This window comes from Podospora pseudoanserina (assembly GCF_035222485.1).
Source record: "Podospora pseudoanserina strain CBS 124.78 chromosome 7 map unlocalized CBS124.78p_7.2, whole genome shotgun sequence".
NCBI classification, from domain to species: Eukaryota; Fungi; Ascomycota; class Sordariomycetes; order Sordariales; family Podosporaceae; genus Podospora; species Podospora pseudoanserina.
Window position 1 is genome coordinate 1,230,209 of NW_026946672.1, and position 27,611 is coordinate 1,257,819.

The following is a 27,611-nucleotide window of genomic DNA, read 5'->3' on the forward strand; positions in this document are numbered from 1 at the left end:
TGACGGCGACTTGTACAGCTGACAAACTCAGAATCAATGGACCAGAGTGATATGATGTCGGTGCTACAAAATGATGCCCGACATCCCGCTGGTGGTCCCCGGCCGGAGATATCCAGAAACGGACCCACTCACACCGAAGGGCAAGGTTAGGCAGGTCGGCGATGTGGAGGGACGGGATAAGTGGGGCCGGCGTTGGTCCCCAGAAAGCGGGATATGGTAAGTCGGCGACTGCTTTCTGGAAGAGCGAGACGGGAACTTATCCTCCTGGGGTTTCATATCTCAGCTGAGCTTAAGTTGGACATATAGCTGATCGTTTCATCCCATCTTTTTTTTTTTTTTTTCGGTTTGGAGAGCTGGCTGTTTTTTGTAAACCCCTCAACCCAGTCAACTTTTACTCGGCAAGCAAAAGACGAGAACAAAAGACAAGATGTGCTTCGGATCTTCCTGCCCCAACTGCTGTTAGTACTTGTCAGGACTTTGTTGGATCCAGACCCCTGATGATTGCTGACATTGAGGATGGTATAGCTAAGCAATCCTGGCGAGGCTGCGGCTCCCACGTCCCCTCCGTTCTCGGGTCTGTTCCCGAGGATAAGTGGTGTACTTGGTATGTTCATCTCCCCTCCTTCCCCCCCTTTCCCCCTTTCCCCTTTCACATCCATCCTGTCCATGATACACACAACCCCCATCTCACAGCCGTTGCCCATCCATTGCAATATTCTCAATAAATCGTCACCCATGACAAAGCTAACAAACCCCCCCAAAAGCGAACCCAAATTCACCGTCTCCGGCAAGGACTACCCACCCCAAGCCGGCCAAGGCAAACCCGCCGGCTCCTCTTCTGCCGATCAACAAGAAGAAACCCCCTCAGGTTCGGCCGCCCTGTCCTGGTTCACCAGTTTTCTTGGTGGTGGAGGCAAGAAGTAACCATATTTCCCGTTTCCAGAGTTGAAGTAAACAACCGGCAAGCTTCTCATTATCGGCCCCTGAACCACCTACAAATATCTAGGGCATCTTCTGAAATCAAAAGCAATATTTGGCTAAAAAATCCAAGTCCACCCATCCAAAAATGCTGCTCATATAAATGCCTGTATAAAACCAAAGCTCTGTTGTGTGTGTGTGTGTGTGTGAGAGAGAGAGAGAGAGAGAGAGACATACATTACCACCAGGTACATACGCTCGCCCCCAACGTCTCTCCATTCTATACCCAATTTTTCATCGTTGTTGTATATAAAATTCTTTCATCTTCATTAACACCTTGTTGATCATGATACACCTTCCCCTCTACCACCCTCCTTATCTACCCATCATGTACCACTCCCCCTAACACCATCTAGCTCCCGCCCTCCCTCCCCAAATCCCTCTCCACCATCTGCAAATCCGGAAACCTCTTCTGGAAATCCCTAATATAATCCTCCTTCTCCCCCGCCGTCATCTTCAGCAACGCAGCCCCCCCATTCCCCGGTAAATCCACCGCCAACAACGCCTCTCTCTTAACAGGCGAAGCCGGCCTGTTTATCATCCCTCCACCCGCCTGTTGCTGTCCCAAGTGCACCGGCTTCGGCGGCGGCGCAGGCAACGCCTTCCCACCCGAACTCGTCCCCGGCCTCCCTCCTTTATCCCCAATGATACTGCCCGGTTTCCTCGGCACATACGGCGGTTTCTCCTCCCCAACCCCCCCCGATGATGATGTCGATGGCCGATCAGTATGCTGTCCATACCCCTGCGCAGTCCTAACAACAGCACCCCGATTGCTCTCATCCAGCAAACTCTGCACCTTGCTCTGTATCGCCTGCGCCCTTGACGCTCCGCCCCCTCCCCCTCCCCCAGCTGGTTTAGGAGGCGGGACTGGACCACCACCCCCCCCTGAACCACTGCCCCGTTGCGCAACTCGCTGTCTATACTCCGCCTGCGCGGCAGCAACCCTGGCCTCCTCCTGCGCGAGCATCTGCGCTTCTTGCTCGCGCCTCATCTCAGGCGTCATCTCATCCTGGTCATGATCATCATCGCTATGCCCGCCCGTGGCTACCGATCCCGTAATGGGAGTCAAAACATCATGACGGTCGAGGTCTTTGAGCGGAGACGGCGTCCGGACGATAGGACCAGAGGAGGAATTCCCGCCTTCAAACCGCTTAAACGCATCGCCAAACTTGCTTGCGAGGATATTCTTCGCTCCGGCGCCGATGGAAGACAGACTCCCCCGCTTCGTGTGCTTATGGGACTTGTCCTTCTTGGCCGGTTCCGGGTCTTCGAGAGAGCGGAGAAAGTCAACGTTGGAGGCAATGTTTTTGTCTTCCTCCAGTTTGGGGGTCGACGGGCGGCTCCTGTCGAGGGAAAATCTTGGAGAGGGGGCTTGTTCTTTTTCGCGGAGAAAGTCCAGGTTGGATTCGAGGTGAGTGCTGATTGGTCTTGGGCGTGATGCAAGGTTCTCCAGGCTTGGTCGTCCGCCTTCTAGTGACGGCCTCGAGGAAGAAGGATGACGAACGTGGCCGGCCTGTGATGTGCCTTGATATGATGGCGTCCGGGAAACTGACCGAGCTGCTGGATCTCCGAGCGCCGAGGGAGCAAGACCGAGACCTGTCTCTGGAGCTCTGGGTACACTGGCTGCGCGGTGACCATCAGCAGGTGGGAATCGATACACTTGGTACGGCGAGGGTCCTTCCGCCGGCGGTGGCGATGTCATGGTGCCAGTCGACACCATGGTTGGTTTAGGAGTTGGCTGGTAAAGAGACTGCGGGGGTGAAGAAATTGCCTGCAGCTCGGGGGTGTTGGAAATGATGGTTGACGCCCGGCTGGCCCCAGGTTGTTTTGGTGGCGCAGAGGCAGACTTGACCGGAGGAGACACCCGTGATGGGTCTGCCGCCGCTGGATAGGGGTTGGCTCTGCTTCCGTCAATGGACTGCCGTTGGCTTGGTTGCGTTGGAATTGGCGAAGGCGAGGGCTTGATCTGGAAAGCCTCATCTGCCAACTTCTCCGCCACCCTTGTTGACAGATCCTTGGGTAATTGCGGCGACCCCTGGTCAAAGTCGAATTTGGACCCATGGTCATGTAGAAGCGAAAACTGATCAAGAGACGGGAATTTTGATGACAGTTCATCCCCGCCCTTGATTACTGGCCTCGCATCAAGCGCGGCAAAGGGATCTCCATTCGTCACCTTGGGTGACGTGACTGTTGCTGTTGTCGGAGCACTGGGCTGGGCAGCCGGCACTCGGCCTCGCCTCATGCGCTCAATCTCGGGAATGACCTGCTGTTCCTGAGTGGCTTTCGGAGAAAACACGGCGCCAACAAGAGGCGGCGACGTGACCTTTTGCTGTAGTGATGAACTCTGTTTATGCTGATGAGGGTCCCCCTGCGACTTCCCCGAGTAAATCTAGATGTCTGAGTCAGCAACCGCCTTTCACTCTTCAATCTCAACAAGTGACTTACATCTTTGACTGGTGGCTCCCGGCCCTGCATTTTGCAGGCCTCACGGAGTACCTGATAAATATTCGGCCTGGCCTGCTGACTTTCACGCAGCATCCAGCCTAGCCAAGATCAGCTTCCAAAGTCAACTTTCCAACCTTCTCTCCCCCCCCAAAAAAAAACCAAAAAAAAAAACTCACCAATAAGTCCCTTGAGCCTATCCGAAAAGGCAGGGTAACTAGGATATCTGAAACTGGCATTCAGAATAGCAAGCTGTCCCTGCTCCTCAAAAGGCGTGGTATAATAGCAAAGCTTGTACAGCAGCACGCCGAGCGCCCAAATGTCCGACTTCTCGTCAATCGGCTGTTTCCTGTAGACATCGACCATTTCCGGACTCCTGTACTGCATCGTGGTGTGTTTCTGAACATCCTCATCCATCAACCTGCACTCGACCACCGTCTGGGGAGCCGCGCGCGGTGCCGCCGCCGAACCGAAATCGCAGAGCTTGAACTTCCGGACAGACCCAACCATGGTGATTAGCACATTCTCGACCTTCAAGTCGCGGTGCAAAAGCGGCGGTCGGAGGTAATGCATGCAGGCCACGCCCTCAGCAACGTCGGCAAAAATGTTGAGAATCTCGGGTTCCGTCAGCCGGTGCTGCAGGCGCGTGTTCATAAAGTCGATCAGCCCGCCGCCGTTGCAGTACTCCATGAGCAAAAACACCTCGTACCCGCCGCCGCGCAGCTCCGATGCGTGAGAGTCGATATACGTGACAATGGCCTTGTGACCCTTCAGGCGCTTCATGGTCTCGACCTCGGTGCGCATCCCCCGCAGCGATTCCTTGTCCGGGACGGCGACCCGCTTGAGCACGGCCAGGTCGGTCCCGTTGACGGGGGCGGCCAGCTTGACCAGATATACATGTGCGAAGCCGCCCTCGGAGAGGTATTTCTGAATCACCACGCGGTGGTTGCCGACCTGGATCTTGGTGCCGGGGGAGAAGGTGCCCGCCGGTGGTGCGCCGGGGACGCTCCCTGGTACGGGTGCCCCGTAAGGTACTGCGGGCCGTGCCGCTGCCGGCACCGCCGCCTGGCCGTACGAAGCCATGACCGTGAAATTCCTCCGATGGACAGCAGCGTGTGTTTGGTGAAGCTACGAGGTATCGGGGAACACGGGTTCAGGGCGGTCGGGACCGAGAAAAAGGGGGCGGTCGACAGTCCGGGGCGGTGAGAGGGGAGGGAAACAGCTGGACACGGGAGACGACGAACGGAAACGGGGAGCGACTGGTTCGCGGGGGGGGTGGGAGGGAGAGGGTGGACTTGGGCGGAGCAGGTTTTGGCTGGCAAGCGACTTTCAGGGCATCGATGGGGAATTCGGTTTCGCGGGGGAGGGGTTGCTGCCTACGCTACGCGCCGCATGGCCGAGCAGTGGTCGGTTCAGCAGATATTGAATCTTGAGTGATCCTCGAGGATGACGACAATCGTTTGCTTTGGGGGACAGAGGCTGAATTCGATGTTTGTCGTGCTGCTCATCCAGGTACAAGTACCGCCTGAAAGACAGACAAATGCCAACGCCAATGCCAGGCAGGTCAGTGCTTACACCTCACTGCACACGGACAACTCAGGTGGAGCCAGCTGGCAAGGGATGGCTTGGCATTTCCCCAGACCCCCAGTTCAGGGGGGGCCACTTTCAGGGGACGACGGGCCACTTCAGAAGGAGCCACATCAACGAAACACCTCCACCACAACCAACGCATCAAACTGTTAACATCTCGCGGCCTGATATTGTATACGCTTATAGACTCAAAAAAGGACAAACCGATATAGCTTTGGACATGACTGATTAGGTGCGTACTCTAGTCTATATAGATTTCATCCCGAGAAAATAACTACGTCTCATCTTCACATTAATCATCTCCCAAACCAGATGCCACGGGCGATTCCCTCTCACCACAAGACATCATGCAAAATATGGTATCCAGTCATAAAATCCCCACAAGCCCACATTCCAACACACAACAACGCTCTGTACCAAACGCTTGCCCATGTACATCATCATCAACAAGAGGAAAAGAAAAGATGGTCGACAGCTCAGAAAAAGGCTCCCAACATGCGTTTGCGTAAGGGGTTCTTTTCTTCAGGCTCGAAATTGACCGGATCCCTAAACTTGGCATCCGTCTTGAGATCAATCGCATGCAGAGGCGTCTGCAGCCTCCACTCTCCCGTCTTCACCTTCCACCCGAGCCAGAGAACAAACATCACTGGTGCGGCCAGGTAGCCCTTGAAGAACTTCTCAGCCGTTTCCGCCGCAGTAGCACCTGGTTTAGGCTATTATCAACAAAAAGAGTCAGCAGATATCACTATGATAAAGGACAAGAAGATGGAAAAACAGACCTTGGCGCAGACGTAGAAGGCGGCTGCGAGACAAACGCCGTTGAAAATGAGGGCAATCCAGCTTCCCCAGACACCACCTGATGGCTTGTATGGGACCAGGTCAAGGGACAAGCCTTGGACCTCCATAGCCTTCCGGAAGCGAATGTGCGCGAGGCAAATCGAGCCCCAGATGAAGAAATACGTCACGCCAGTGACGGCAAGAAGCCAGTCGAACAACTTCATACCCGCATCGTTCGGTGCCAGCCCGACATACGCAATCAAGGCAAACAGGAGGAGCACGATGGTGCAACGCATAGGACGGCCCTGCTTGTCGATTTTGGCCAGGTAAGTGGGTGCCATGCCAACTTGAGCCATCGCCTGGACAGTGCGAGTGAAACCAAACGACGACGAGTTGGCGACACTGATGACGGCGATAGTGATGACGCCGTTCATGATGTGTGGGAGCACCTTGATTCCAGCATCCTGGATCGCCAAAACGAATGGTGATGCTTTGCTGTTGGCGCCCTCTGATCCGAGGAGTCGGGGATCGTCGGATGGCAAAATCAGGCCCATGATGAATAGGTTGAGAATGTAAAAGAAAGAGATGCGCCAAAAGACCTGCTTGCAGGCTTTGGGGACCGACTTCTCGGGGTTCTCTGATTCGGCCGCCGCGAGACCGGCCAGTTCGGTGCCGCCGAAAGAGAAAGAAGCGATCACAAACACGCTGGCAAAGCCCTCAAAGCCGTTCCTGAAAGCACCCGGGTCGCTCCAGTATTCGCCGCCCAAGTATCCCTGCCTTCCCACAGCGCCCGTGTTGATGACGATGCCGAGTATGATGAAGCCGCTGCAGGCTATAATCTTGATGATGCTGAGGACACATTCGACTGTGTTTTCGTGTCAGAACGCGAGCTCCTTGCTGTGCTCTAGTGGGGACACAAACCTTCGCCATATCCTCGAACTCCAAATATTTGAATAAATGCCAGTACTACCAGAAACACCGTCACCCATACTCCCATGTTAATTGTGTCGTTCCAAAATTGTATCGTGATCGAGGCCGCAATAAGCTCAAAAGGAAGGATGATCAGCCAGGTTAGAGCGTAGCCCCAGCCGATGGCAAAGCCCCTGAGACATGACAGTTAGCGATCACCAGTCTATCACGTATAAAAATAACAGTGAACTTGCCATGTTGGGTCGAGAAATCTTAAGCAGTGTTCGAAAAAGGCGCCATTGGAAGGATAGACGACCGAGAGCTCGGCGAGAGCCTGACAAGTAAACAGCATCATTATTCCGATGAGAGTGTAGCATATAAGCTTGGAGAAAAGTTAGCTCGAGTCGGCTCTGTTAACAAGATAGATGCACTCACCACGCTGCCTGGTCCACCTGCACTCAACGCTGCCCCAGACCCAATGAAGAGACCAGCGCCAATCGCACCACCTGGAAGAGAACGATATTGTCAGAACAGTACCACCGTCCGCAAGCTGGGGACATACCCATGGCAATCATTTGAAGATGCCTGTTCTTGAGGGACTTCTTGAGCTGGTTGTTCTCGACCGGGGTCAGTATCCCCATCTCCTCGTCCCGGCTGCTGGAGCGGGAAGCATTGTCCCGCGCTATCGCCTTGGTGCCAGCCTCGTCTGGTGTAGTCATGTCGTCGTTTCTTGCTTTTGATGAACGTGGTTGTTGGGGTGGTCTCGGAACAAAAAAATTGTGACATAAATGGCCTGAGCGAGGAAGGCCAGCAGAGCAGACAAGGAGGGGGATAGCGGGCTATTAGTATCCATGGTGATGCCGCCACCAGAATGATAACGAGAATTATGGTTTGGAATCTAGCAAGCCAAAACCCCTTGGCGCTATACTGGTGTTCACTGGCATGGAAGATAGCAGAAGATAGATTGGTGAACTCTTGATATTGGCCCCCGTACAAGTCGTCCGCCGTCGGGATTGGGTTGGTAGACGGGGAGGACTAGAAAATGCCCTCCGGTTTCCATTCTGGGCCGGATCACAGACTTGTTCTCTCGGAGGGACCGAGTAGATCTCTGTTATCAGGGCAAAGGTGCCGGTCGAGTGTTCTGTGGGTCGGAGATGGACATAAGGTTTGGACGATGCAATGACACCATCCTGACAGGACCCTAGGTCTCCGCTGTTCCCCCGCCAGGGTTGCCAGTTCGAATGCCATTCCATCTTGACAGGACCCTTCCTGCCGATCGATGGAACCAAACCAAAGCGTTCGGTCTATGAAGTGTCGAGCTGGCTACTTCTTGACGGTCAGGTTACCACGTCTCACAGAACCAGAAACGGTCTTTGGCAGTTCGTTCTCCGTCTTCCTTTTCAAGTGTTGGATCATGAACCAAGCGTTTGCTCAACCGGTCAAGTCAATCTAGTCTCTGATAATCATATCCCAGAGTGATGATTCGAACGGCAACTAAGTGATAGGAGAATCGGACGTACGCAAACCTCTCTGAGAACCTGGAAGAGAAGAGAAAGCACCACCACCCAGAATCAAGCAACACCATGCGAGAATGCGAGAAAAACTTGTGGCCGTTGTGAAGGGACTTGTGTCGTGGTCCCCAGCTTCCCCCGGGAGTTCCAGCCAACATATTCTTCCCGACTTGTGAAGACACCAGCTTATCTCGTCACCCGCGCTATGTATGGGGCACCTCCTTTCTTCATGATGCAATGGAACAAGTCCAGATGCCACCACCCCACGACCCAAGAAATACGATCGAGCCATTGACATCATACCTCAATCAACCTGCCCCATCTCGGCGTTAACACCAGTCCGATTCACATGGTCACCGTTAGAAGTGACGACAGGTGGCCGGCGCCCGTAACGCCGGGATTTCTCCACGTTCCCGGATGTAAGGCCATGTGCAACAACCAGACTCGACTCTGGGGAATGACACTCTTGTGAAGAAAGACCGTCACTTGTACCTATTCGTAGAGATGCCCTCAAAGCTGTCACAACTTCAACTACACCTCTCTACCTTCCCCCAACCTCCACCCTCACAAACCCAAACCCCTCCATCACCGGCTGCTTAACCTCCAACCCCCTCAGCAACCCCCTCTCATACAACCCCAACCAGACCGCATCCCCATTCACCGTCTCCATCGCGTCCTTTAATTCCTTCTGCCCAGGCAAGACATCAATCACCAACTCCAAAATCTCATCAAACATCTCATCCTCCACCTTGACATAGGAAACAATATCCCTCACCAACCCAAGCGCCGCCTCCCAAAGCCGCGTAGATTGTGAAAACCTCCCGCCCCCTGAAGGTGTGGTATACGACGACGAGGAAACCATCTTCATCCCCCCATTATCAGGAGATGTAGTCGGCCCACTGCCAAAATCAAGGTTGAGCAGTCCCCCTGTTCCAATCGAGGATGACAACAAACCCGTAGAAGCCGTAGAAGTAGGAATCATAATCCCTCCCCCCTCACTTCTATTCCCACCACCACCACTAACACCACCAATCAACCCCCTCCCCTTGTTACTCGTCCCCTTCTTCTGACCCATAGCCTCCGCCTTAACCTTGATCATCCAAGCCCTCAACCCCTGCCCCTTTTCTCCCCACACAGTCCTCAACCTCGTCCCCAAAAAGTCACCCGCCCCTTTACACAGCCCCCCCAACGCCTTAGCAGCCGCTATCGCAACAAAGGGCTCCGGATCATGCAACCTCGTGGTCAAAACCGGCCAGATCACGTTCACAAGCGGTAAGAATGCATCCTCCGACGGGGACAAGGCAGGTGTAACGGTTGTAATAAGATCCAGGAGTGATTTCCTCAGGGTAGGAGTAGGAGAGGTAAGATAGTGCTGCGTCAGCGTCAGTATCCTAGTCAGCAACTGATAGGTCGGCGTCTGGACAGCTTCTTTCTCTTCCTCCATCTCCTTCTTTTCTTCTTCTTCATCATCATCATCATCATCATCCTCAGCAGCTTCCAGCTCCTCAACAAACGACTTCTCCTTCCTCTTCTCCCTCCCCGGACCCCAGGCCTTTCTCGGGACAGGCTGAAACGGCTCCTCAGCCCTTGATTTCGACTCCTCCACTCTCGCAAGATGCTTCCCCACCGTTTCCAGAATCCCCTCCACCCCCTGAGGTCGATAACCCCTCTTCTTATGATCAACAGCAGGTTCGCTGTCACTACCCGCAAGAAGCAACACATCCGACTTCACCCCCTGCGCCACGACCTCCCCCAAAACATCAAACAGCCCCTCAACAAAAACAGGATACCCATGATAATTATCCAGCGCCGCAAAAACAGCCTGCACCGTATCCTCCAAAAACGGCACCAGTTTCGGCCCCGTCAGCCTAATCATCATCGTCAAAACCCTCGTCGAAGCAGGGCTTATGTCAAAAGTATTGAGGCGTAGGGAGACAGAATCAAGCATGTAATCCGCATTGTCGACAATCAACTCCGACACGGAACCATACCCGCACGAAGAGGCGAGAATGTTCAACGTAGTGATCGCATGCCGCCTGAGTTGAGGCTTTTCTGACCCGAGAAAGGTAGTGACAGGATACAAGACGTCGATGAGCTCGGGGCGAAAGTCCTCTTCGAGACGGGTGGCATAATCCGCGGTGACCTCGAGGGCGAGGGCTTCGAGTTGCCAGGGGGGGGGTTCGACAGAGTCAGAGCGGGACGCGAGAACAGAGGTGGAAAAGTCGTAGAGCTCTTGGAAGGCTTCGTCTTGCTGCTGGGTCTCTCCCAGGGCAGAAAAGTCAAAGAGCTCGTCCATGTCGGCAGATTGGGCGTAGCTCGACTTGAGGAGCTGAAAGGCGAGCCAGAAGGAGGCAATCTGTGTTGTGGGTTCATCCGAGTCGCGGACGTAGCTGAGCATAGAGATTGCGAGCTTGACCTGTAGACTCGAAGGCCCGATCTGAGAGATGAGGGAGCCGAGCTCGTTTCGAGTAGCCTTTTGGCCTTCAGAGCCAAGAATGACAGGGCTGTATGTTGCCAACTCGGTATTTCCTGATCTGATGAGGTCTGTGGGCTGAGATAGATCGACGGCTCCTAGGTCATCAATCACCTTTTGCGGTTTCGAAGCCTTCATCAGAGTGATGATGCTGTCTCTTAGTGAATCAGCCAGAGAATCGTCCAGAGTTGACGAGTCCATGTGCATGGCAACTGCTAGCTTGCTTCCCCGGAGAATACTTCTGATAGCCAATTGCTTGGTCTTTTCGTTGCTGGATTGCATCATTCTTGGGAGGCCCGCGACCCAGCTGTACAGGGCAGATTTGATGCCGTTGCTCAGCTCCGGGTAGATGCTGACGAGGTCCTGGAGGCTGGTCTCGAGTCTTGATTGAGCTGCGTCATCCTCCTGCAACATCAGTGCTGTCTCGACCAATATTGATTGACTGTCAGCGAGTGAAGCGTGACACTCATCCAGCAGAGCGATACATAGTCTGTAAAGAGCACGCTGGACCTCTTCAGACTCATTACTTCGCAACTTGAGAACCGCAGATAGAGCAATCTTCACTTGAGCAGCAGTTGCTTTCAGCCATGACGGTGTTAGTTCGATATACCTGGACTCTGAGTCGCCGTCGGATTTTGTCTCCTCCGCGGCCGGTGTGGCTGTCTCCAGCTGCCGGAGCAGACTCCTGACCTTGAGGTCACCCAACACATTGACAAACACAAGCTGGAGGGCTTCCAAACAAGCCACAAGAACTCGCTTTTGAGTTTGCCTTTCAAGCGGCGGAGACAACCGTTTACCGAGACCAGACACCGTGCCAGGCAGAAACTGAGCAAGAACAGAGTTGTCTCTGGTGCTGATGAAGACAGCCCGCAAGCAAGCCACCGCCTCAAGTTGAATCAAAGAAGGAAGATCCTCGGTGACGGCATCAATCATCACAGTGACACTGTGACCAAGTGCCGGGATGGAGTCTTCTCCAGGAATCTCCGATCTTTTAAGCCGAGCAGGGTCGACTGAAGTGATCAAGGCTCCCAGCGTTTTGAACCCTTCAATAATCGTTTCTTCCGGGACGTCCTTCTTCCTTTCTTGACCGGGCACACCACCAATGGTGAACGAAAGAAGAATCAAAAGCTGCCGAAAAAGGGCTGCCGATGTTTTGACCTTCCACCCATGCTGTATGAGTTCTCTAAGTAGACGGATGACGCCCTCGACCACCCGCATGGGGTATTGGTCCCTGTCACGGAGGACTTGCGACAAAGGGACAAAGACATAGTCGGCGAGCCTGTCGTCTAGGATGCTGTCATCTTGGCTCGCCTGGGTTGACCAGAGTTCAGTGAGCGATTCGACATGTTGCAGAATCTCTTTGGCATCGGCTGTCTTGTCCTGGGAGCGGACGGCCAACTGGTTGAGAGGCACACAGACCCGCTTCAACTGTTGCAATGTCAGTCAAAGTGTCTGGCATTGATGTGAACACAACCTACCTTTTGGAAGAACTCGGTCCTTGGAGTAGAGACTGCGGTTGTCGACATGGTGTTCAGCCTGGAGCACCGCTCATTAGAGATGAGTTGTGCTTCGGTGGTTGCTTTCGAGAGGATGGCAAGTGATGGATGCTGAACTTGAAGCTCGCTCTTGCCCAGCTGCCTAACGGCTCAAAGTTGAACAGCCCAAGGTATCCCAAGTCACAGCTGCGATGCCGATATGCTGAATGCTTTTCAATGGAAAATTAGATGTACGCTGCTAATTCATATTTCTCATGTCTTTCAGAGTGTTTGAATGTGGTTCCATAATGGTGTCTCAACAGCGGCTTCAACAGCGGCTTCTACAGCGGTTGTGCCGCTGTAACTTTGGGCCTTTTGCTCGCTGTAAGCTTCGAACCCGACTTGGGTGAAGCAAAAGCATCAAGGGTTAGGGTTACGACAAGACTTTGGTCCCACAAAAGCCAACAAGGTTCTTTTCGCAACAACCGTCCGTCTGGCCCACAAAGTCCACCATTCATCCATGATTCCAACTTGCGACTTGCGACCGTCATCCATCATCACCAAACAACAACAACAACAACAATAACAACAACAACAACAACAAACAACCACATAACCCTCTTCCCCCCCCCCAAACCATCAAAATGCCCCCCACTACCAAAAGAAAATCCCCCGCCTCCGACCGCGAGGAAGAAACCTCACCCGAACCCTCCACCAAGCAACAAGCCACACCAACAACAACAGTACCATCAAATCCCACCCCATCAGCAGAACCCCCGTCACAAACCTCAACCCAACAATCCCGCCTCGCCCGCTTCAAAGCCCTCCAAGCCCGTGCCAAATCCTCCTCCACCCAAAACCTCAAAGAAGCCACCAAAGAATCCCAACGCCTCGCCTCCGACCCCTCCCAACTAACCGCCATAAACCGCAAGCACGCCGTAGCCTCCCACAAGCTCCTCAAAGCCGAAATCGAAGACTCGGGCGGCGACTTTGAACGAAAGCGCGCGTGGGACTGGACGATCGAAGAGTCCGAACGCTGGGACAAGCGCGTCAAGAAGAAGGACGCCCACAGGGACGACACCGCCTTCCGCGACTACCAGCGCCAGTCGGAAAAGTCCTACAAGCGTCAGCTCAAGAGCATGGGCGCGCCCGATGTCGAGAAATACACCCGCGACAAGATGGCGGCGATTGAAAAGGCGGCCGCCGAGGGGACGCTCGAGATTGTCGAGACGGAGGACGGGGAGATGATTGCTGTTGACAAGGATGGCACGTTTTTTAGCACGGCGGATTCGACGGATTTTGCGCGACATAAACCTGACAAGGCGGCGGTGGATAGGCTGGTGGAGGATCTGAGAAAGGCCGAGGAGGCGTCGCTCAAGAAGAGGAGGGAGAGGCAGGCTAGGAATGGGGAGGATAATGGGGACGTGACGTATATTAACGAGAAGAACAAGCAGTTTAACCAGAAGCTGGCGCGGTTCTACAACAAGTACACGGCCGAGATTCGGGATAGTTTTGAGAGGGGAACTATGGTTTAGTTTGGATTGTTTTGGGGTTGTTACATCAAAGAAAAAAAGTATTGGACGAGCGATACGGAGTTCAACGATGACGTGGGGTATTCTATTCATCTTACAACAACTGGTCATGCAGCCAGTGTTCGCCTGCTCATGGCAAAACGATCAAAATACAGTTACTGCTACTTGACTTCACACAGCCCGCCTTTCTGGTCTGTCTCTACAGCATCGTTTTTCTCCACCCCTTGGTCCCCAACTCCTCAATCTCTTTTGGTTCAACAACCCCCCTCACACTCTGGTCACCCAGCCCCTCCACCACCGCATCAGCCACCAAGTCCACCTTGAGAGGTTTGATTGCGGCCGCCCCCAGCACCCCCCTGAGCAACCCCCCCGTGAGCCCATCCACCGTGCTCGCGACCAGGCCCCCGGCAGCAATAGGCAGGCTCACAGCCCTAGAACTATCCCACATGAACGGCGCGCGGTAGAAGACCGATCTCAGCTTGGGAAACTCGCGTTGGATAATGTCCTCTGCTTCCCGCTTGGTGGTGATATATCTCGAGGGTAGGACTGGCGCTCCGGCAGCGGCGGAGATGTACCCAAAGCCTTCCACCCCTGCCTTTTCGGCCTCTTTTGCGAGGAGGATGGCGCTGTCGCGGTTCATGGTTTCGTAGGTTACCTGTCTGCGTGTGTTGAGGGGACTTGGGTCGCCGGGTTTGCGGTCTAGGGGGTTGGCGGGGGAGGGGCGGCCGGAGAGGAGGGATTTGTAGTCTGCTTCGAGGAGGATGCCGAGGGTGTGGACTATGTGGGTGGCTGAGGGGAGGAAGGGGAGGTAGGATTGGGGGTTGAAGATGTCGCCTTTCTGCCAGGTTACTGAACGGGACCAGGAGGGAGGTGGGGAGGAGGAGGGCCAGTGGGGTTGGCCGGAGCGGCTATGGGAGAGAGGGTTAGATAGATAATACGGGGGAGAAGGGAAGGGAAGGGAAGGGAAGGGGGGAAGGTACCTGATGGAGATGACTTCCCAGTTGCGGGCGACGGCGGAGCGGCAGATGCGGGAGCCGAGGAAACCGTTGCCGCCGAAGACGATGAGGCGTTTGGTTGCGGTTGACATGGTGGGATGGATGTGAGAATGGAGAGGGGGTGCAAATTGGGTGGATGGGTGAACGAGATGGGTTGATTTAGAAAAAGCACAAGAGAAATTCAGGGTGCATGTATGAGAGCTATCAATTGACGTTTCGCTCAACCGAAGAACCCAAGGCTCACCAGATCAGCAAAGCTCGCCGTCCGATTCACAAGCTTCCCAAGCTTATGATGAGATCATGCTACAAGGGACTTGCCGGCCGCCGCCTGGGAATTTTTGTCAAAGTTTAGCGGCTCCCCAGCAGGGATGACACAGACCAACTCGGGGAGATCTGCCCCCGCAATCAAGGCTTGACCCGCAAACTGCCTGCCGCGCTGCGAGAACCTCTCTGAACACTTTTGAACATTTCCAACACAGTTGCGACGCGACATCCACCCTCCCCAACCCAACCGACAACAACCCCCCACCTCCCCGCGCCTTCGCGCATGAAATAAAGATGGCCGACAAAAAATCCAACAAACGCATCAAATCCCTCTCCATCCACCGCCCCTTCATCTACGGCACCACCGCCCGCCCCTTCGACCCCCTCCGCAACCCCAAACCCCCCGGGATCCCCGACGACCACACCCACTCCTGGGAAGTCTTCGTCAAGGGCGTAGACGACACCGACATCACCTACTGGCTCCGGCGCGTGCAGTTCAAACTCCACGAATCGATCCCCAACCACGTCCGCATCGTCGACGCCGTCCCGGGAAAACCCTTCTCCCTCAAAGAGACCGGCTGGGGCGAGTTCGAAATCACAATAAGGCTGTATTACGTCTCGGAATCAAACGAAAAACCCCAGACTCTATACCACCACCTCCGTCTCCATCCCTACGGCAGGACAGAGGAGGAAAAGGAGGAGATGAAAAACGGGCCTGATGGGGGTGTGGTCAAGAGTTGGAATTACGACGAGCAGATTTTCAACGAGCCTTATGAGAGCTTCTATGAGATTTTGACGTCTGGGGCTATGCCGGCTTCTTCTATGAAGGGGGGAAGGGGGGGAAGCAAAAGGGGAGAAGGAGGCCAAGATGGAAAGGTCGGAGGGGGGTGTTGGCCAGGAGTGCGATGATTCCTCTCACGAATAGGGGGCCGGAATACCCTTTTAGTAGGGAGACGGAGCAGTGCGAGATTGAGAAGCTGAAAAAGGCGCTGGTCAAGGTGGAGGAGATGACGAGGAGGACAAAGGAGGAAATGGAGAAGAAGGAGAAGAGGTTGAAGGAGCTAAAGGCAGAGGGGGCAAAGGCGTGAGACTTATGTGGTCTGAGGTATTGGGTTCTGGTTGGCAAATGGCGTCTTGTAAGAATATTGCAAAATTTGATACCCGCTCATGGGGCAAAGAAAAGGGGCGTTGGGGGAGTTTTGGCTTTGGTTGTATATCAAGGTTTTGTGTGTAATCTACCAGAGGAAGTGAATGACAGTGCCACGAGGATGAGGCACTGGAAATGCAATGTCTTTAGAGCAAGACGACACACACACCTACCTACGCTGCCATTCTCATCTCATTTTTGCTCACTGCATTGTCAATATCTACTTCTCCCACGCTAAAATCATTCCTAATCGGCATGTCATTTTGGCTGGCTCCTTGAATGTTGTCTTGCCTGGTGGCTTTGCTGCTGTTTGCCACCTTGGGCTTTGACACCATCCACAACATCAGAACAAAGTTTTGCATCCCAAATCCACACACACCACATGTGATCTTGTAATATTTCCTATTATCAAAGAAGAGTCGAGAGTTGTCAAGGTAAAGGTATCCAAAGTCCCCACAACAAAATCCATAGTTCCAGCTAGATTTCAAATACCAGCATGGGGACTACTGTTTACCGCATTTCCACCCGCACTTTGGTATACACATCGCCCTGGGCGTCTCACACACACCGCGACGAGATTTGATATCCCCCCCTCCACCACTTCAAGCCGGCCAACATAGGAAAACCACACACCCACACACCCACACACCCCACCCCAAAAAAGACATCACGAAAGAAAAAGAAAGGAAAAAAAGGAGGGAATATAGACTTTATCAAAAGCGTCGTTGGTTGGTTGTGTTTATGCGTCCGGACAAAAAGAAAACGAAACAAAACCAGAAAAACCACAGGAAAGGATCTCTCACTTTCACCCGCTCCTCCTCTCTCTCAAACTCAACAAATGCTTTTCCCATCCTAATATCAAATAGTCCACACAAAAACTTTTATCATGTAGACCCCACTCAACCCAGGAAAAACTACCCAACCCATCTAAGCCATACCACCCCCGCCCCCCAAAAATGATGTATCAGCCGGAACCAAGAAACCCAACCAACCAACAGTAGTAATATTCCCTCTTCCGGTAAAACCAAGTGTCTTTTTTTTTTGATATCCCTTCAACGCCATGAAAAAAGAAAAACGGCAGCCCAAAAAGCCAAGATGATGTAGCGCAATCCATTAAGACAAGTATAATGTCGCGGGCTGCCATGTCGCTATACTTTCAAACGACAAACAACAACGCCATGAGAAAAAAAAAGAGTCGAATATGTTCAAGAAGAAAAGAACAACAAAGGGGAATCTTTGGTACTCGAAAAACAAAAGTGATAAGAGGGGTTGTTGCTGCGGGTAGTCGCGCCATTACGGCCTAGGCTGGTACGCAGGAGGGGGCGTGTCATCCCTTTCCTCCCAGAACTGAGGATTGCGGTTCTTTTCGTCGTATACACGGCGGGCAATCTCTCCGGCCATCTTCATCACCCACGCTTGCTCGAGAATGACGGATGGGGAGATTTCCGATGGCGCTCTTGGCCGAGACCAGTCTGCTGGGACCTTCATATCAACAGGCGACGCCTGACGAGAAGGCTGGTTCTGGGTGGTGTTGGGCGCGCTAATCTCGATCGAGGGGACGGCAGCCTCCGAGACCTTGGCAGGCTCACGATCATTACGGAATGATGGTCTGCGCGGATGAGCACCACCGAACCGCACCTTGTTGGTGTTTGTAGCCGTGTCCTCCTCGGGAACCTCGAGAATGGGGTGAGACATGATGGGCTCCGAAGCGGGCGTTGTCGAGGTGGAAGCTGTCTCCGAGGACTCGCCCGCCTCGCTGCCACCTTCGCTCGAGGTCTTGGCACGCAAGTTGACCACACGGGTCTTCTTTTTGCGGCCAGCCTTGGAATGCCGTCCGGAGCCCAGAGACAAGCCAGCCGTGGCAGAATTGAGACTAACCATGGACGGTCTCGAGGGCAAATGGCCCTGATCCTGGCTCGCCGTGTCCGAAAAGGTGTAGGTATGGGCGGTCCCGTTGGTGTAAGAAGTGGTCCGGTGGAGGCTCGGGGTTGCCGGTCCGGGTGTGCTGGCTGTGTCAACCCGATCTGATGGCCCCGCCCAGGCTCTGAACATGGCTTCCTTGATCGAAGGGGTGAACAATGATGACGTTTCTTGCGTGGACGTCAACGAAGAGAGCTTGAACAAGGCCTTTTGTGAGAACAGAGACTGTGTTTCTGTTCCCGCCTCCAGAGACAATTCCGAGATGGCGGCAGGATCCAGAAGGTGACCCTCTGCGTCAACAGCATCCAGGGGAGGTGTCGACAGCGGGTTAACAGTGTGATCTACGGTCTCCTTGGACTGCTCCTCGTCCTCCTTAATGATTTGGTCCGGGCACCAGATCTGAAGTGAGAGCCTGTGGATGATGGCTGGCAACTCATCCATCATCAGATCCCGCAGCTTCTGCTCGATAGTCCGTTGAAGGTAGTCACGGACAAACGGGATCGAGTCAAAGGTCGACGAGACCTTGAGAGACTCGAGGGGGTCATTTCGAAAGACCAGCGTCAGCCCCTTCTGCTTTGAGAAAACCACAATGATGAAGGCTGAGAGCTTGATCTCAGACAGGGTGATCTGAAGCGGGATGGTGAGGCTGGACGACGCCGACAGGGGCTCCGGCGATGCGAAACCTGGCTTGCCCGACAGGTAGGTATTGAGGGGGTTTGCCTGCGCTGCTATATTAGTCTCCTGTTATGCTTCCAGTGTTCCATGTGTTCCATTAAGTCCAATCTATGTGGGGTAGCGGTGAGGAGAATGGGCGAATCCCTGCTCTCGAATTTGGGCACAATTTCTGGTCTAATGCGCCAAGCCTGCAGCTTTCACCGCACCGCCAGCGAAACAACCGAAACAGCGTCCCATCGCGAGCTCTAGAATTCCTAAAACCTGGTGTGGAGCAGTCCCTAGGTTTCGGGCCCCAAATTCGGGTCTCGGGCGTCGAGGGGCACTTGCCCTTGCTCCAGTCCAGATGCTCCAGACGCTCCAGATGCTCCAGATGCCCACTCTCTCCCTCCCCGCCCCCCCTTTCTCGGCTTTGTGAAATGCCCGGCTCCCTCACTTGCCCCCTCCATACTATCCGTAGCTAGCAAAGCACTTGCAATGCCGGTGGCTTGTGACTCGCGTCCGGGGTGGACTTGTCCGATATGTCCGTCGTAGATAACAGAAATTGCACATACTTGCACCCTCGTTTTTAGCGTCAGAAAGGCGTCGCCGGAATAGCACATTTTGAAAATTCCCCTGAAACGGTCTTCGGCCAGGTCACCAATCTCCAAAATCTCCAGGTCTGGTGGCACGGAGCCAAGGTTGAATTCGGTCACGAAGATATCATCGACGATGATGGGAGGCTTCGGAGACTTGTTCAGGGCGGTTGTGAGCAGGTCGCGCGCGCGCTCGTAAAAGCCGGCATCGGCCGTGAGCGGCGACCAGTTGAAGTTGAAGGCCATGTTGAATTGGCACCCAGTTTATAGAGGCATCGCAAGAGCTATGATGGGTGTGCGGGGCAGGTCGACCCGGAGCCAGGGCAGGGAGGCTTGCTTCGGTCGGATCGAGGTGCACGAGGCAAAAACCGAGGGGTCGTGGACGTGGGTTGTCGTCGGGAGCAATTTTTTCCAAGGTAGCGAATGAAGTTGACGACGGAAGGCAAATAGTAAGTTTTGATGGTGGGCAGCTGATAGATTGGGGATGGGGATTGGGTGCAAGGACCTTCGTGGACTTTTGTCGGGTGCCCGTGGGAATAGAAAAAAAAAAGAGAGAGAGCAGTTGCGGCTTTGGAGAGGTTGTGCGGAGGGATGACGCTATCTGACGGGGAACGGTTGGTCTTTGTGTGCGGCAGAAACGGGACCTTTTGGAAATTTTTCGCGCTTTCCCTGCGCCGCGACTTGGCCCATGCTTGACCCTTTGTGGGGGGTTGCCATTTTTCCCTAGCTTCACTGACCAGTGGGCTGATGACTTTTCTGTACCGTCTGGAACATCTGCAGCAGCATTTGCACCTCCAGGGCTCTGTTGCTGATGGCCTGGCTGCCCAAGCCCTCCCTCCCTTTAGGATTGATTCATTTTCTCATCATCAGTTTGCAACCTGGAGGTCTCAGGTTTGCATTCAACGCCGTACAGCCCGCCCAGCCACCGGTGCAAACACACACTGCCCGAGCTATCCAACGGATCCGGAGCTTACCTGTCGTACAAAATAATCCGGGCTTTACGGCTATCACGGTAGCAGATGTCGGAACAAGGGTGTGGTAACAGCCAGTCGCGTCTGGGGAAATTGGGCAACCACGCATCAACTCATCATCCCAAATGCAACACAATGTGACAATATACCCAATCCAGACACTCGAAACTGGACCAGCCGTCATCCGATGATGTTGCGGGGAACCCGACTGACAAAGACACCTGAGCTCCCGTCTCCGCCCGACCGAGGTCCAGTGATCCACTGCCACTGCTTGGAACCAGGCGGGAGCTGTGAGAGCTCGGGCCCGCCATCTTGACGTTTGCCCGGGCAGGGGCATGTGCTCCGCCGGGGGTCCCGAGAAGAGAAAGCTAGGTTCGGGAGTTGAACCCGGAGAAAGACGTCAACGACAGGGGCATTTGGTGTTTGCAGACTGACGATGTTTGGAAGAAGAAGAATTGATAAACCATTGTTGTGAAACAAAACAACCACCCAAAACCTAGATTGGTCCTAAAATCTAGCCATCGCTTTTGATCGGACTCTGCCGCCGTCAAGCTACCCCTACCTTAATCAAGATTACTAGTAGTACACCATGAATAGTCGCACAAAGCATCTCAGCTGTCCCGCGCACGAGATAATTGATCCAGCAGTTCCAACGCGGCGGATAGCGGCACCATCTCAGCGTCAGCTCATCACCTAACGGCCAATCCGGTGAAGCTCGGGGGGCCGTTGAGACAAGACACCACTACTTGTGCCCAACCAGACAGACGACCAAGGAATTTCCATCATTCGCATGTCCGACTTGAAATTTTCATACCCTTCACAATGTCTCAAAGCGCAAGCTTTTCGTCTGACCATATCCCGGACATTTCGGGTTTTTACCCTGAAAAATGGACCATCAAGTTCGTGAACGAGGGGGCCGCGAACCTGGTCTTTGAAGTGAGATTACCACCAAGTCCACCAAGCACGACAGGAAGCCACGCGAACGGGCACAGCGATATCTTCCAGGGTACTGCCAAAGCATCCTCCTTTTTCTGTGCCACAGCATCATCATATCTGACCTTCTCACAGGACACCTCCTGCGCGTCCCAAAAGCTGGCGCCAAGACATTTCCGTACCCAGAGTTACTGCAGTATTGGGATTCAACCATCACGCCCCTATTCCCACCCGAAAATCTGGTCCAACATCAACTAGTCAAACTGGGCCAAAGCCCATCCAAAGTAATCACTATTCTTGATGAGCTTCTTGCCAAAGCGGAATCCGGCCGCCGCAAGGACTTCCGTGGCACCCGAGTACTCCCGGATGCCCAGTACGGCATGCTGATAGAGGATATGCGTTCTCGTTAGTCAACACCTTGTCTTCGAACCTAGTGCTTTTCGATGTCTAACAAGGCTCACAGAAAACCCAAGTGATTATTTTGTCGAGTTCAAACCAAAGTGGCTTTCGCCTTCACCATCGCAGCGCACACGCTGCCGCAACTGTGCCCGGGAAGCCTACCGTGATCACCTTGATCCCTCCCACCACAAGGCTCACCGCCTGGGCATCCTCTGTCCCCTGGACTTCATCGCCTGTCGGAGTAACCGGGGGAGTTTGGAAAACGTCTTGAAGCACATCGTCCCTGCGTCAGCCTCGCCGTCTCATCGCAATCACCTCGCCGACTGGTTGAGGACCAACAGTCTTCTGCCACTCCTGCAGCAAGCCCAGGCGAAACATGATCCGAGCCAGGGTGTTAACCTGGAGCTGGCAATGACGCTCCGGGACTGCAGCCTGTTTCTCAGGATATCCACCCCCCAAGATGGAACAGGGCAACCGACGAGGATAGAAGCCAAACTAGCCGACCTCGACAAAAAGAACGCCGCCAAGAAGAAGAAGCACTGGGAAGAGCTCGAGCGGGATCTTGTGGAAGGCGGGTTCTACGAGGGAAAGGAGCAGCCAAGGGAGGAGACGGACTGTTTACTTGAGCGGGCAGCTAATTAATTGAGTTCGTGCTTTCTTCTTACAACGACCCCAAAAACTTCCCAACCCTCTCCACCAACCACTTTTCCCCCTCTGGGTTTTCCTCCGTGTTATCAACCCGGTGATTCGCCCCCGGGATCAACCCGCTGAAGTCACTCACAACCCCCGGCTTGCAAAAGCTCGCCCATTTTTGAACCGTGCTTTGGACTTGTGCCGGCTTGAAAGGCACCCACTCGTCCTTTTCTGAGGGCAAGATCAACACCGGTGTTTCCAGCTCTCCCCAGATGGTCTTGAGCTCCTCGTCGGAGAAGTCGGAGCTGAAAAAGTCGTCGTCTCCCCTGTTTTTGTCAAGTCAGCCACTCCTTCTTGTCACCTACCCACAACATCATCAGAAGAACCATACCCTTTCGTAGCGAGGGATAACCACCGATAAGCAGTAACTGGACTCCCCTTCCAACCGTCAGGCATGTCGTCTAGATCGATTACATGCTCCCCTTTCCCCTCCTCTGCCATCTTTTTCGCGACCGCGATACTGTTCTCCAACTGTGCCGGGCAACAGCTCATCACCAACGCCTCCCTGTCGCTCACGGGGCCTTGGAGGACAATCCCATCAACCTTCTCCTCCGGCTCTAGTTCTCCCAGTTTGGTGCAGTAGAACATGCAATCCTGGCAACCGGTGGAATGGCCCATCAGCACGATCGTCTGTTTCTTGAGCTCAGAGCGGAGGTAGCGGACTAAAGACAAGATTTCGGCGCAGTCTTGAGAGAGGGAGGAGTACCCGAAGGCGGAGAAGGAGGAGGTGAGACGGGCTTGGAAGAGGGAGAAGCCTAGGGTTGGGGGGAGGGAGTGAGAGAGGGTGAGGGGGTAGGGGACTGTGTGGGGCCCGTCGCCTAGGCCGCCGAGGAAGATGAGGGCGTTTGGGGGGGAGGGGGAGGGGGAGGGGTGTTCGTAGAGGGGGAGGGTTTTGGTTGGTGTGGTGGGGTAGGAGTGGACCAGGACGGGGAAGGGGGTCATCTTGAGGGTTGGATGAGGTTGGGGTTATGGTGGTGGGATGGGTTTATTGGTGTTGAGGTTGTGTTTATGGTGGTGAGATGGCTTTATGGTGGTGAGGATGCCAAGAGATATCTTTGGCGGTGGTGGGTGGGTAAGATTGGAGGGGTGATGTATAACCCTAACCCTTTGATGACAGGCTGGTTATCACTGTCAACACCCACCACTTTGATACTTTCTTTCATCATCAACTTCAACATCGACATCATTTTGCTGTGACATGACACGGTAAGAGCATAAACCATGTTCACGACCAGTTCAAGTCGGCATATCAAAAAATTGACTGCTCCCGACAGCACAAGCGACCTGTTTTCCGACCTACCCTCCATCTTTTTCCTCCCGGGCGCTTAAGCACAAACACCAGACCAATCACATCGCCAAATACAATTGCAAGCAAGGGAAGTAAAATGTGCCGCGCGGGAGGGCGCTTCGCCCTCGGGGACGCTTTTCCCAGATTGGATCCCCTGTGCCGATTCCCATCTGGAGATGATCGTCCCTGCTGTTTTTTTACCGCTGTTCAAACCTGCAATCTGCATGCAGAGAGCCAAACGAGCCAATCCCGAGAGGGGGAAGGGGGTCCTATTTCTGGCGTGGGAGAAGATGGAGGGCAACTTCTTGGGAGACGGGACATCAAACTACTAGACGCATGGTGTAGTGGAAGGGTAACAGTCGCGCATCGAAATCTTGGGTGCTGCTGTGATGTGAATTTCGAGGGAAGCAAGAGCTAACCGCCCGGATCCATGCCGAAGATGTAAGTGAGGAAGTGGTATTAGTATGCCCCGTCACCTCCTCACTTTTGTTGCGTTCGATAGACTTGTGCTCTCACCATTCCACGGCATACACACCATCTTCCCTTGTTCATCTTCGGGTTCTCTTTTGTTTGGAGCGCTTTCTCGAGTTACACGGCTTCTCCTTTTTCCTAATTTGATACCCAGAGCAGTGCTCTATCAACAACAACAACAACAAGTATATAAACCACCTTCAACCACACAATGGAGAAAACAGCCACAGCCTCCGCCCACTCAGCGGCCCCCTCGTTCCAAACCCACGTCGAACCCGACCTCCACCTCCAATCCAAAATGAAGTCCCTCGGCACAATCAACACCCTCCGACTAGGCGCCACCGCCCTCGCCCTAGGCATGAGCCTCACCGTCCTGGGAACGGCGGGCAACACCCTCCGCGTCTACGAGGAAACCCACGTCCTGACGCCTCACTACCTCCCCCTCTGGCCAGAGCATTTCAACATCCGACCTACCATCTCCCTCGTCGTTGGCAGCGTGTTTGTCATCCTCGCCAGTATTGCCTCTCTGGCCTGCTCCAAGATCACCACTGTTCGTTCCCCCGCCCCCTCCCTCCCCCTATCATCTACTAACGGATGCTGTTTAGTTGAGGAATAAAACAACCCTCCACACCTCCACCACCCTCGCCGCACCAGTCGTGGGGTTAATCGCGGCGCTGATCTCGGTTGTCTTCTTCTACGCGGCGAATTCGTCGGACACGGTGGACACGTTTACTTCTTGGACTTGCAGGTGGAGGGATGTGCCCATGGGGCAGCAGCCGCATTGGGGGACGTTGTGCGGGCAGAGTTATGCGGGGTTGTATCTGGCTATTCTGCTGATTCCGGTTGAGGTGGTGGGGTTGGGGTTGGGGGTTTGGGAGAAGAGGGTGGGCGGTTATGTGGAGGGGTATCAGGGGGCTAGGAAGAGTCCTGCTTTGTCTTAAGGGAAGTGGAAGATGATGTCGAACAAGGGGGAGGTGAGGGGTTGATGGTGGTGTGGTGGGCTAAATTGTGCATAATTCTGTCTTTTCTTCTTGGTTTAGGGACTACGGTATTGGTTTTTGGGGGTTATGGCTACTTGGATAATGGGAAACATCTGTTAAGCAATTGCTGCTGTTTTGCTGTTCGGGATCTGTTTGCTAGGTTTGTGGTCAAGGAAAGATTGGAAACAGGTTGCATTTCAGCCGGCGGGCTGTTGCAGAAAGTCGGGGACTGTTCCCGAGAGACATTGTGCACTTGATAGGTAATCTCGACTGTTATCAAGGCGTTGCCGTAGTTGGAGAATCTTCATCATTATATCCCCTCCATCGTGAAGAGATCCAAAGTTGCAAAAGCTCTTATCGACAACCTCAGCCAGGTTTCGGAAGCACGGCAGTCATCCTATCCACGTGCTATTTCGCTGTGAATGCATATGAGCCTTCATTTATTACCCGCGTTCCCGAATGGTGGAGGGCGGGAGATTTCATCTATCTGTTTGGCGCTATCGAGAGCAAACACGCATGCGCCCTTATCTTTTCAGACGTCGCCTCCCGCTGAGCCGACGACGATAGGTGGGGGTTGTGTGGTATGAGAGTGGTGACAGAGGTCACATTTCATGTGTGAATGGTTCTGAATTTTGAGGCAATGTGTGATGGCGAATACCATGAATTCCAATTTTGATGCCTTTATGTCTCGTGGTTCCCAATTGGTTGTAGGGGTGAAATGCTCTGTCCTTCCCTGTCAATACTTTCATAACAGATGTTGTAACCCTCAAGGTGAGATGGCAGAGTTGACAATGCTGTGACCCGGAAACTGGCGCCTCAGAAAACCTCCCATCATCTTGATTCCTGTACCGCGATGATTGGGAAGGGGGGAAGCTGCACATATGTATTGCAAGATATCGGGGTGGTAGTGGCGACCCTGAGTGCTCCTATCGCTCCTGCCTCTGTCCTTCTTGTCCAGTTTTGGCGTGTCTTGCTTTTGGAACAACACATCAATCATCTCAGCCCAGAACCTACGCCTCGACTTTAAATTTGTCAGTGGCCTATTCCGTTTGCTGGGCTCTTCGTCCTGCGTCTACATCCACCCAATCTGGTGTCTAACCATCCTATCCGCTAGGCTTGCCTGATTCCACAGCACAACGCCGTCCAGGCGAATCCTACTCACTTGTTCTTGATCAGCTTCAGCTTTTCGGTTTTCCGTCGTGCCACAAAACAGGGAGACGGTTGTCTCACCATTCACCCGAGTGAACGGACCCCTTGACGTGAGATGCGCGACCTACCTCATCTTAGGCGACATTATATTTTCCGCTAAAGTTACAGGCATTGCACCTTCTTATACTCGGCGCAAACCGAAATCACTTGCTTGAATCGAGGCCGAACCCAGCTGCCAGTCCTCGTTATGAGCCGATCGCTGTCGCAACAGGCTGCGGCCGACAAGGCGCCCGTCATGACCCCTAGAAGGTTGGCACCGGGAGGTCAAAGAGAATTGTCGTTTGCCGAGCGCAAAGCACAGGACACACCTCCTTCGACATCGTCTCCGGCAACTGCAACCGGAGACATACTGGTTCGTCCAGGGCGCAAAAGACACTCGAGGCCGGATCTCGTCAAGCAGCAGAACACCGTCAACTTCTTTGAAGACGCTTTTGCCGTGTCCGAGGGCAACACGGCCCGGGAAAGGGTACATGGGGATGCCATTGTCATGGCCGAGGTCAAGACGAATGTCATCGTGGGTTTTGCTAAATATTTCCAGGCCATGGGTACCGTCTTGCTGACCGTGCGCCATAGATCAGTGACGAGTTCACTCTCATCACCGAACTCTCGTATCACCTATCCACACGGTATCAGCGCCCTGTCTCCTCCATCGTCGTCACCTTGCAGCACGGAGCCTGCATGCTTTTCGGAGGGACCTTTGACCCAGCCTACGTGATGTCGATATATGCGCTACCGTCGCAACTATTGCCGACAACCAATAAGCGAAATGCGGCATTGATCCAGAAACACATGGAAGAAGCGATAGGAGTAGTACCAGCGAGGGGCTTCCTGAGGTTCGTCCCTACCAAGGAAGAACATTTGGCATGCAACGGTAAGACGATGGCTGGGGAGATCGAGGAGCTGGAAAAGACAATGAATGGAATAGGTCTCGGAGGCGCCAACGTGACACTGGATGAGGCACAGGGAGCCATATCCAGAGGCTTGAAGGCCAGGGGGAAGCTGAGTGCCAGGGTAAGTACTGCCCATTCGACCGTTTGTCCTGCCAGCAGTGCATTGACATGCCTTCATGTGCTACAGCCTATGGCAAGCTTTCGATCATTATCAGCGGCAGGGTTCCATGCCAGAGAACTTACACCACCCACCAGCGCTGACGAGGCGCTTCCAACCATTCCAGGCTCACCCTCGACGTCGCCGGGGGCAGCTCAACCTGGCGTCGGAGATAAGGAAGGGCTTCCACGAGAGGAGGATCAGCCCAGGACAGCACGTAAGAAGAAGAGCTTTGTGGCTGCCATTTTCGGCCGGTCAGGTAGTGTCAAAAAGCCGGGGCATCGCTCCTCATTGCCGGTGATACGTGATTCAGGCTGAGGGATAGTAGTGGGAAGGGTGACGGAAGTGGGTGAGGATGAT

General features: G+C 53.9%; 12 protein-coding genes across 12 annotated transcripts; 6 read left to right on the plus strand and 6 right to left on the minus strand.

The window, feature by feature from the left end:
* Positions 1–206: 206 nt before the first annotated feature.
* On the plus strand, positions 207–1,086 carry QC764_705080 (uncharacterized protein). Its single transcript, XM_062950168.1, has 3 exons — positions 207–458; positions 526–604; positions 765–1,086. The coding sequence occupies exons 1-3, from the start codon at positions 428–430 to the stop codon at positions 922–924; spliced, it is 270 nt and encodes an 89-aa protein (XP_062796146.1). The 5' UTR covers positions 207–427; the 3' UTR covers positions 925–1,086.
* A 244-nt stretch (positions 1,087–1,330) lies between these two features.
* On the minus strand, positions 1,331–5,060 carry AKL1 (Ark- serine/threonine protein kinase; the record flags this gene model as incomplete). The annotated part of the gene is made up of 3 exons (XM_062950169.1): positions 3,600–5,060; positions 3,424–3,521; positions 1,331–3,367 (listed from the first exon to the last, which is right to left on the minus strand). The coding sequence occupies exons 1-3, from the start codon at positions 4,501–4,503 to the stop codon at positions 1,331–1,333; spliced, it is 3,039 nt and encodes a 1,012-aa protein (XP_062796147.1). The 5' UTR covers positions 4,504–5,060.
* A 131-nt stretch (positions 5,061–5,191) lies between these two features.
* On the minus strand, positions 5,192–7,415 carry QC764_705110 (uncharacterized protein; the record flags this gene model as incomplete). The annotated part of the gene is made up of 6 exons (XM_062950170.1): positions 5,192–5,723; positions 5,790–6,652; positions 6,709–6,890; positions 6,951–7,078; positions 7,132–7,202; positions 7,259–7,415. The coding sequence occupies 6 exons, from the start codon at positions 7,413–7,415 to the stop codon at positions 5,487–5,489; spliced, it is 1,638 nt and encodes a 545-aa protein (XP_062796148.1). The 3' UTR covers positions 5,192–5,486.
* Positions 7,416–8,748: 1,333 nt separating this feature from the next.
* On the minus strand, positions 8,749–12,512 carry QC764_705120 (uncharacterized protein; the record flags this gene model as incomplete). The annotated part of the gene is made up of 2 exons (XM_062950171.1): positions 12,159–12,512; positions 8,749–12,108 (listed from the first exon to the last, which is right to left on the minus strand). The coding sequence occupies exons 1-2, from the start codon at positions 12,204–12,206 to the stop codon at positions 8,749–8,751; spliced, it is 3,408 nt and encodes a 1,135-aa protein (XP_062796149.1). The 5' UTR covers positions 12,207–12,512.
* A 287-nt stretch (positions 12,513–12,799) lies between these two features.
* Positions 12,800–13,690, plus strand: syf2 (Pre-mRNA-splicing factor SYF2; the record flags this gene model as incomplete). Its single annotated transcript, XM_062950172.1, has 1 exon — positions 12,800–13,690. One exon carries the CDS (start codon positions 12,800–12,802, stop codon positions 13,688–13,690), a length of 891 nt encoding a protein of 296 aa, XP_062796150.1.
* Positions 13,691–13,764: 74 nt separating this feature from the next.
* On the minus strand, positions 13,765–14,974 carry QC764_705140 (uncharacterized protein). The gene is made up of 2 exons (XM_062950173.1): positions 14,668–14,974; positions 13,765–14,595 (listed from the first exon to the last, which is right to left on the minus strand). The coding sequence occupies exons 1-2, from the start codon at positions 14,772–14,774 to the stop codon at positions 13,887–13,889; spliced, it is 816 nt and encodes a 271-aa protein (XP_062796151.1). The 5' UTR covers positions 14,775–14,974; the 3' UTR covers positions 13,765–13,886.
* Positions 14,975–16,395: 1,421 nt separating this feature from the next.
* MDM34 (ERMES complex subunit) lies at positions 16,396–20,077 on the minus strand. The gene is made up of 2 exons (XM_062950174.1): positions 19,240–20,077; positions 16,396–18,733 (listed from the first exon to the last, which is right to left on the minus strand). Exons 1-2 carry the CDS (start codon positions 19,504–19,506, stop codon positions 17,387–17,389), a joined length of 1,614 nt encoding a protein of 537 aa, XP_062796152.1. The 5' UTR covers positions 19,507–20,077; the 3' UTR covers positions 16,396–17,386.
* On the plus strand, positions 20,059–23,017 carry IPK1 (Inositol-pentakisphosphate 2-kinase). The gene is made up of 3 exons (XM_062950175.1): positions 20,059–21,237; positions 21,300–21,569; positions 21,628–23,017. The coding sequence occupies exons 1-3, from the start codon at positions 21,054–21,056 to the stop codon at positions 22,203–22,205; spliced, it is 1,032 nt and encodes a 343-aa protein (XP_062796153.1). The 5' UTR covers positions 20,059–21,053; the 3' UTR covers positions 22,206–23,017.
* On the minus strand, positions 22,225–23,485 carry QC764_705190 (uncharacterized protein; the record flags this gene model as incomplete). The annotated part of the gene is given in 3 exon segments (XM_062950176.1): positions 22,225–22,275; positions 22,288–22,522; positions 22,588–23,485. 3 exon segments carry the CDS (start codon positions 23,196–23,198, stop codon positions 22,225–22,227), a joined length of 897 nt encoding a protein of 298 aa, XP_062796154.1. The 5' UTR covers positions 23,199–23,485.
* QC764_705200 (uncharacterized protein) lies at positions 23,190–25,315 on the plus strand. Its single transcript, XM_062950177.1, has 2 exons — positions 23,190–24,565; positions 24,621–25,315. The coding sequence occupies exons 1-2, from the start codon at positions 24,227–24,229 to the stop codon at positions 24,954–24,956; spliced, it is 675 nt and encodes a 224-aa protein (XP_062796155.1). The 5' UTR covers positions 23,190–24,226; the 3' UTR covers positions 24,957–25,315.
* A 533-nt stretch (positions 25,316–25,848) lies between these two features.
* Positions 25,849–26,253, plus strand: QC764_0113370 (uncharacterized protein; the record flags this gene model as incomplete). The annotated part of the gene is made up of 2 exons (XM_062941193.1): positions 25,849–25,938; positions 26,110–26,253. The coding sequence occupies 2 exons, from the start codon at positions 25,849–25,851 to the stop codon at positions 26,251–26,253; spliced, it is 234 nt and encodes a 77-aa protein (XP_062796156.1).
* Positions 26,254–26,391: 138 nt separating this feature from the next.
* Positions 26,392–27,569, plus strand: QC764_705210 (uncharacterized protein; the record flags this gene model as incomplete). The annotated part of the gene is made up of 3 exons (XM_062950178.1): positions 26,392–26,718; positions 26,778–27,215; positions 27,282–27,569. 3 exons carry the CDS (start codon positions 26,392–26,394, stop codon positions 27,567–27,569), a joined length of 1,053 nt encoding a protein of 350 aa, XP_062796157.1.
* Positions 27,570–27,611: the final 42 nt, after the last annotated feature.

Coding starts and splice junctions, on each gene's coding strand:
- QC764_705200 (XM_062950177.1), top strand. CDS start 24,227: ATGGAGAAAACAGCCACAGCCTCCGCCCACTCAGCGGCCCCCTCGTTC. Junction 24,566..24,620: donor CCTGCTCCAAGATCACCACT/GTTCGTTCCCCC, acceptor GATGCTGTTTAG/TTGAGGAATAAAACAACCCT.
- QC764_705080 (XM_062950168.1), top strand. CDS start 428: ATGTGCTTCGGATCTTCCTGCCCCAACTGCT. Junction 459..525: donor ATCTTCCTGCCCCAACTGCT/GTTAGTACTTGT, acceptor AGGATGGTATAG/CTAAGCAATCCTGGCGAGGC. Junction 605..764: donor GAGGATAAGTGGTGTACTTG/GTATGTTCATCT, acceptor CCCCCCCAAAAG/CGAACCCAAATTCACCGTCT.
- QC764_705140 (XM_062950173.1), bottom strand. CDS start 14,774: ATGTCAACCGCAACCAAACGCCTCATCGTCTTCGGCGGCAACGGTTTC. Junction 14,596..14,667: donor TGGGAAGTCATCTCCATCAG/GTACCTTCCCCC, acceptor TCTCTCCCATAG/CCGCTCCGGCCAACCCCACT.
- MDM34 (XM_062950174.1), bottom strand. CDS start 19,506: ATGGCCTTCAACTTCAACTGGTCGCCGCTCACGGCCGATGCCGGCTTT. Junction 18,734..19,239: donor CGCTAAAAACGAGGGTGCAA/GTATGTGCAATT, acceptor ATAGCAGCGCAG/GCAAACCCCCTCAATACCTA.
- IPK1 (XM_062950175.1), top strand. CDS start 21,054: ATGTCTCAAAGCGCAAGCTTTTCGTCTGACCATATCCCGGACATTTCG. Junction 21,238..21,299: donor GCACAGCGATATCTTCCAGG/GTACTGCCAAAG, acceptor ACCTTCTCACAG/GACACCTCCTGCGCGTCCCA. Junction 21,570..21,627: donor GATAGAGGATATGCGTTCTC/GTTAGTCAACAC, acceptor CAAGGCTCACAG/AAAACCCAAGTGATTATTTT.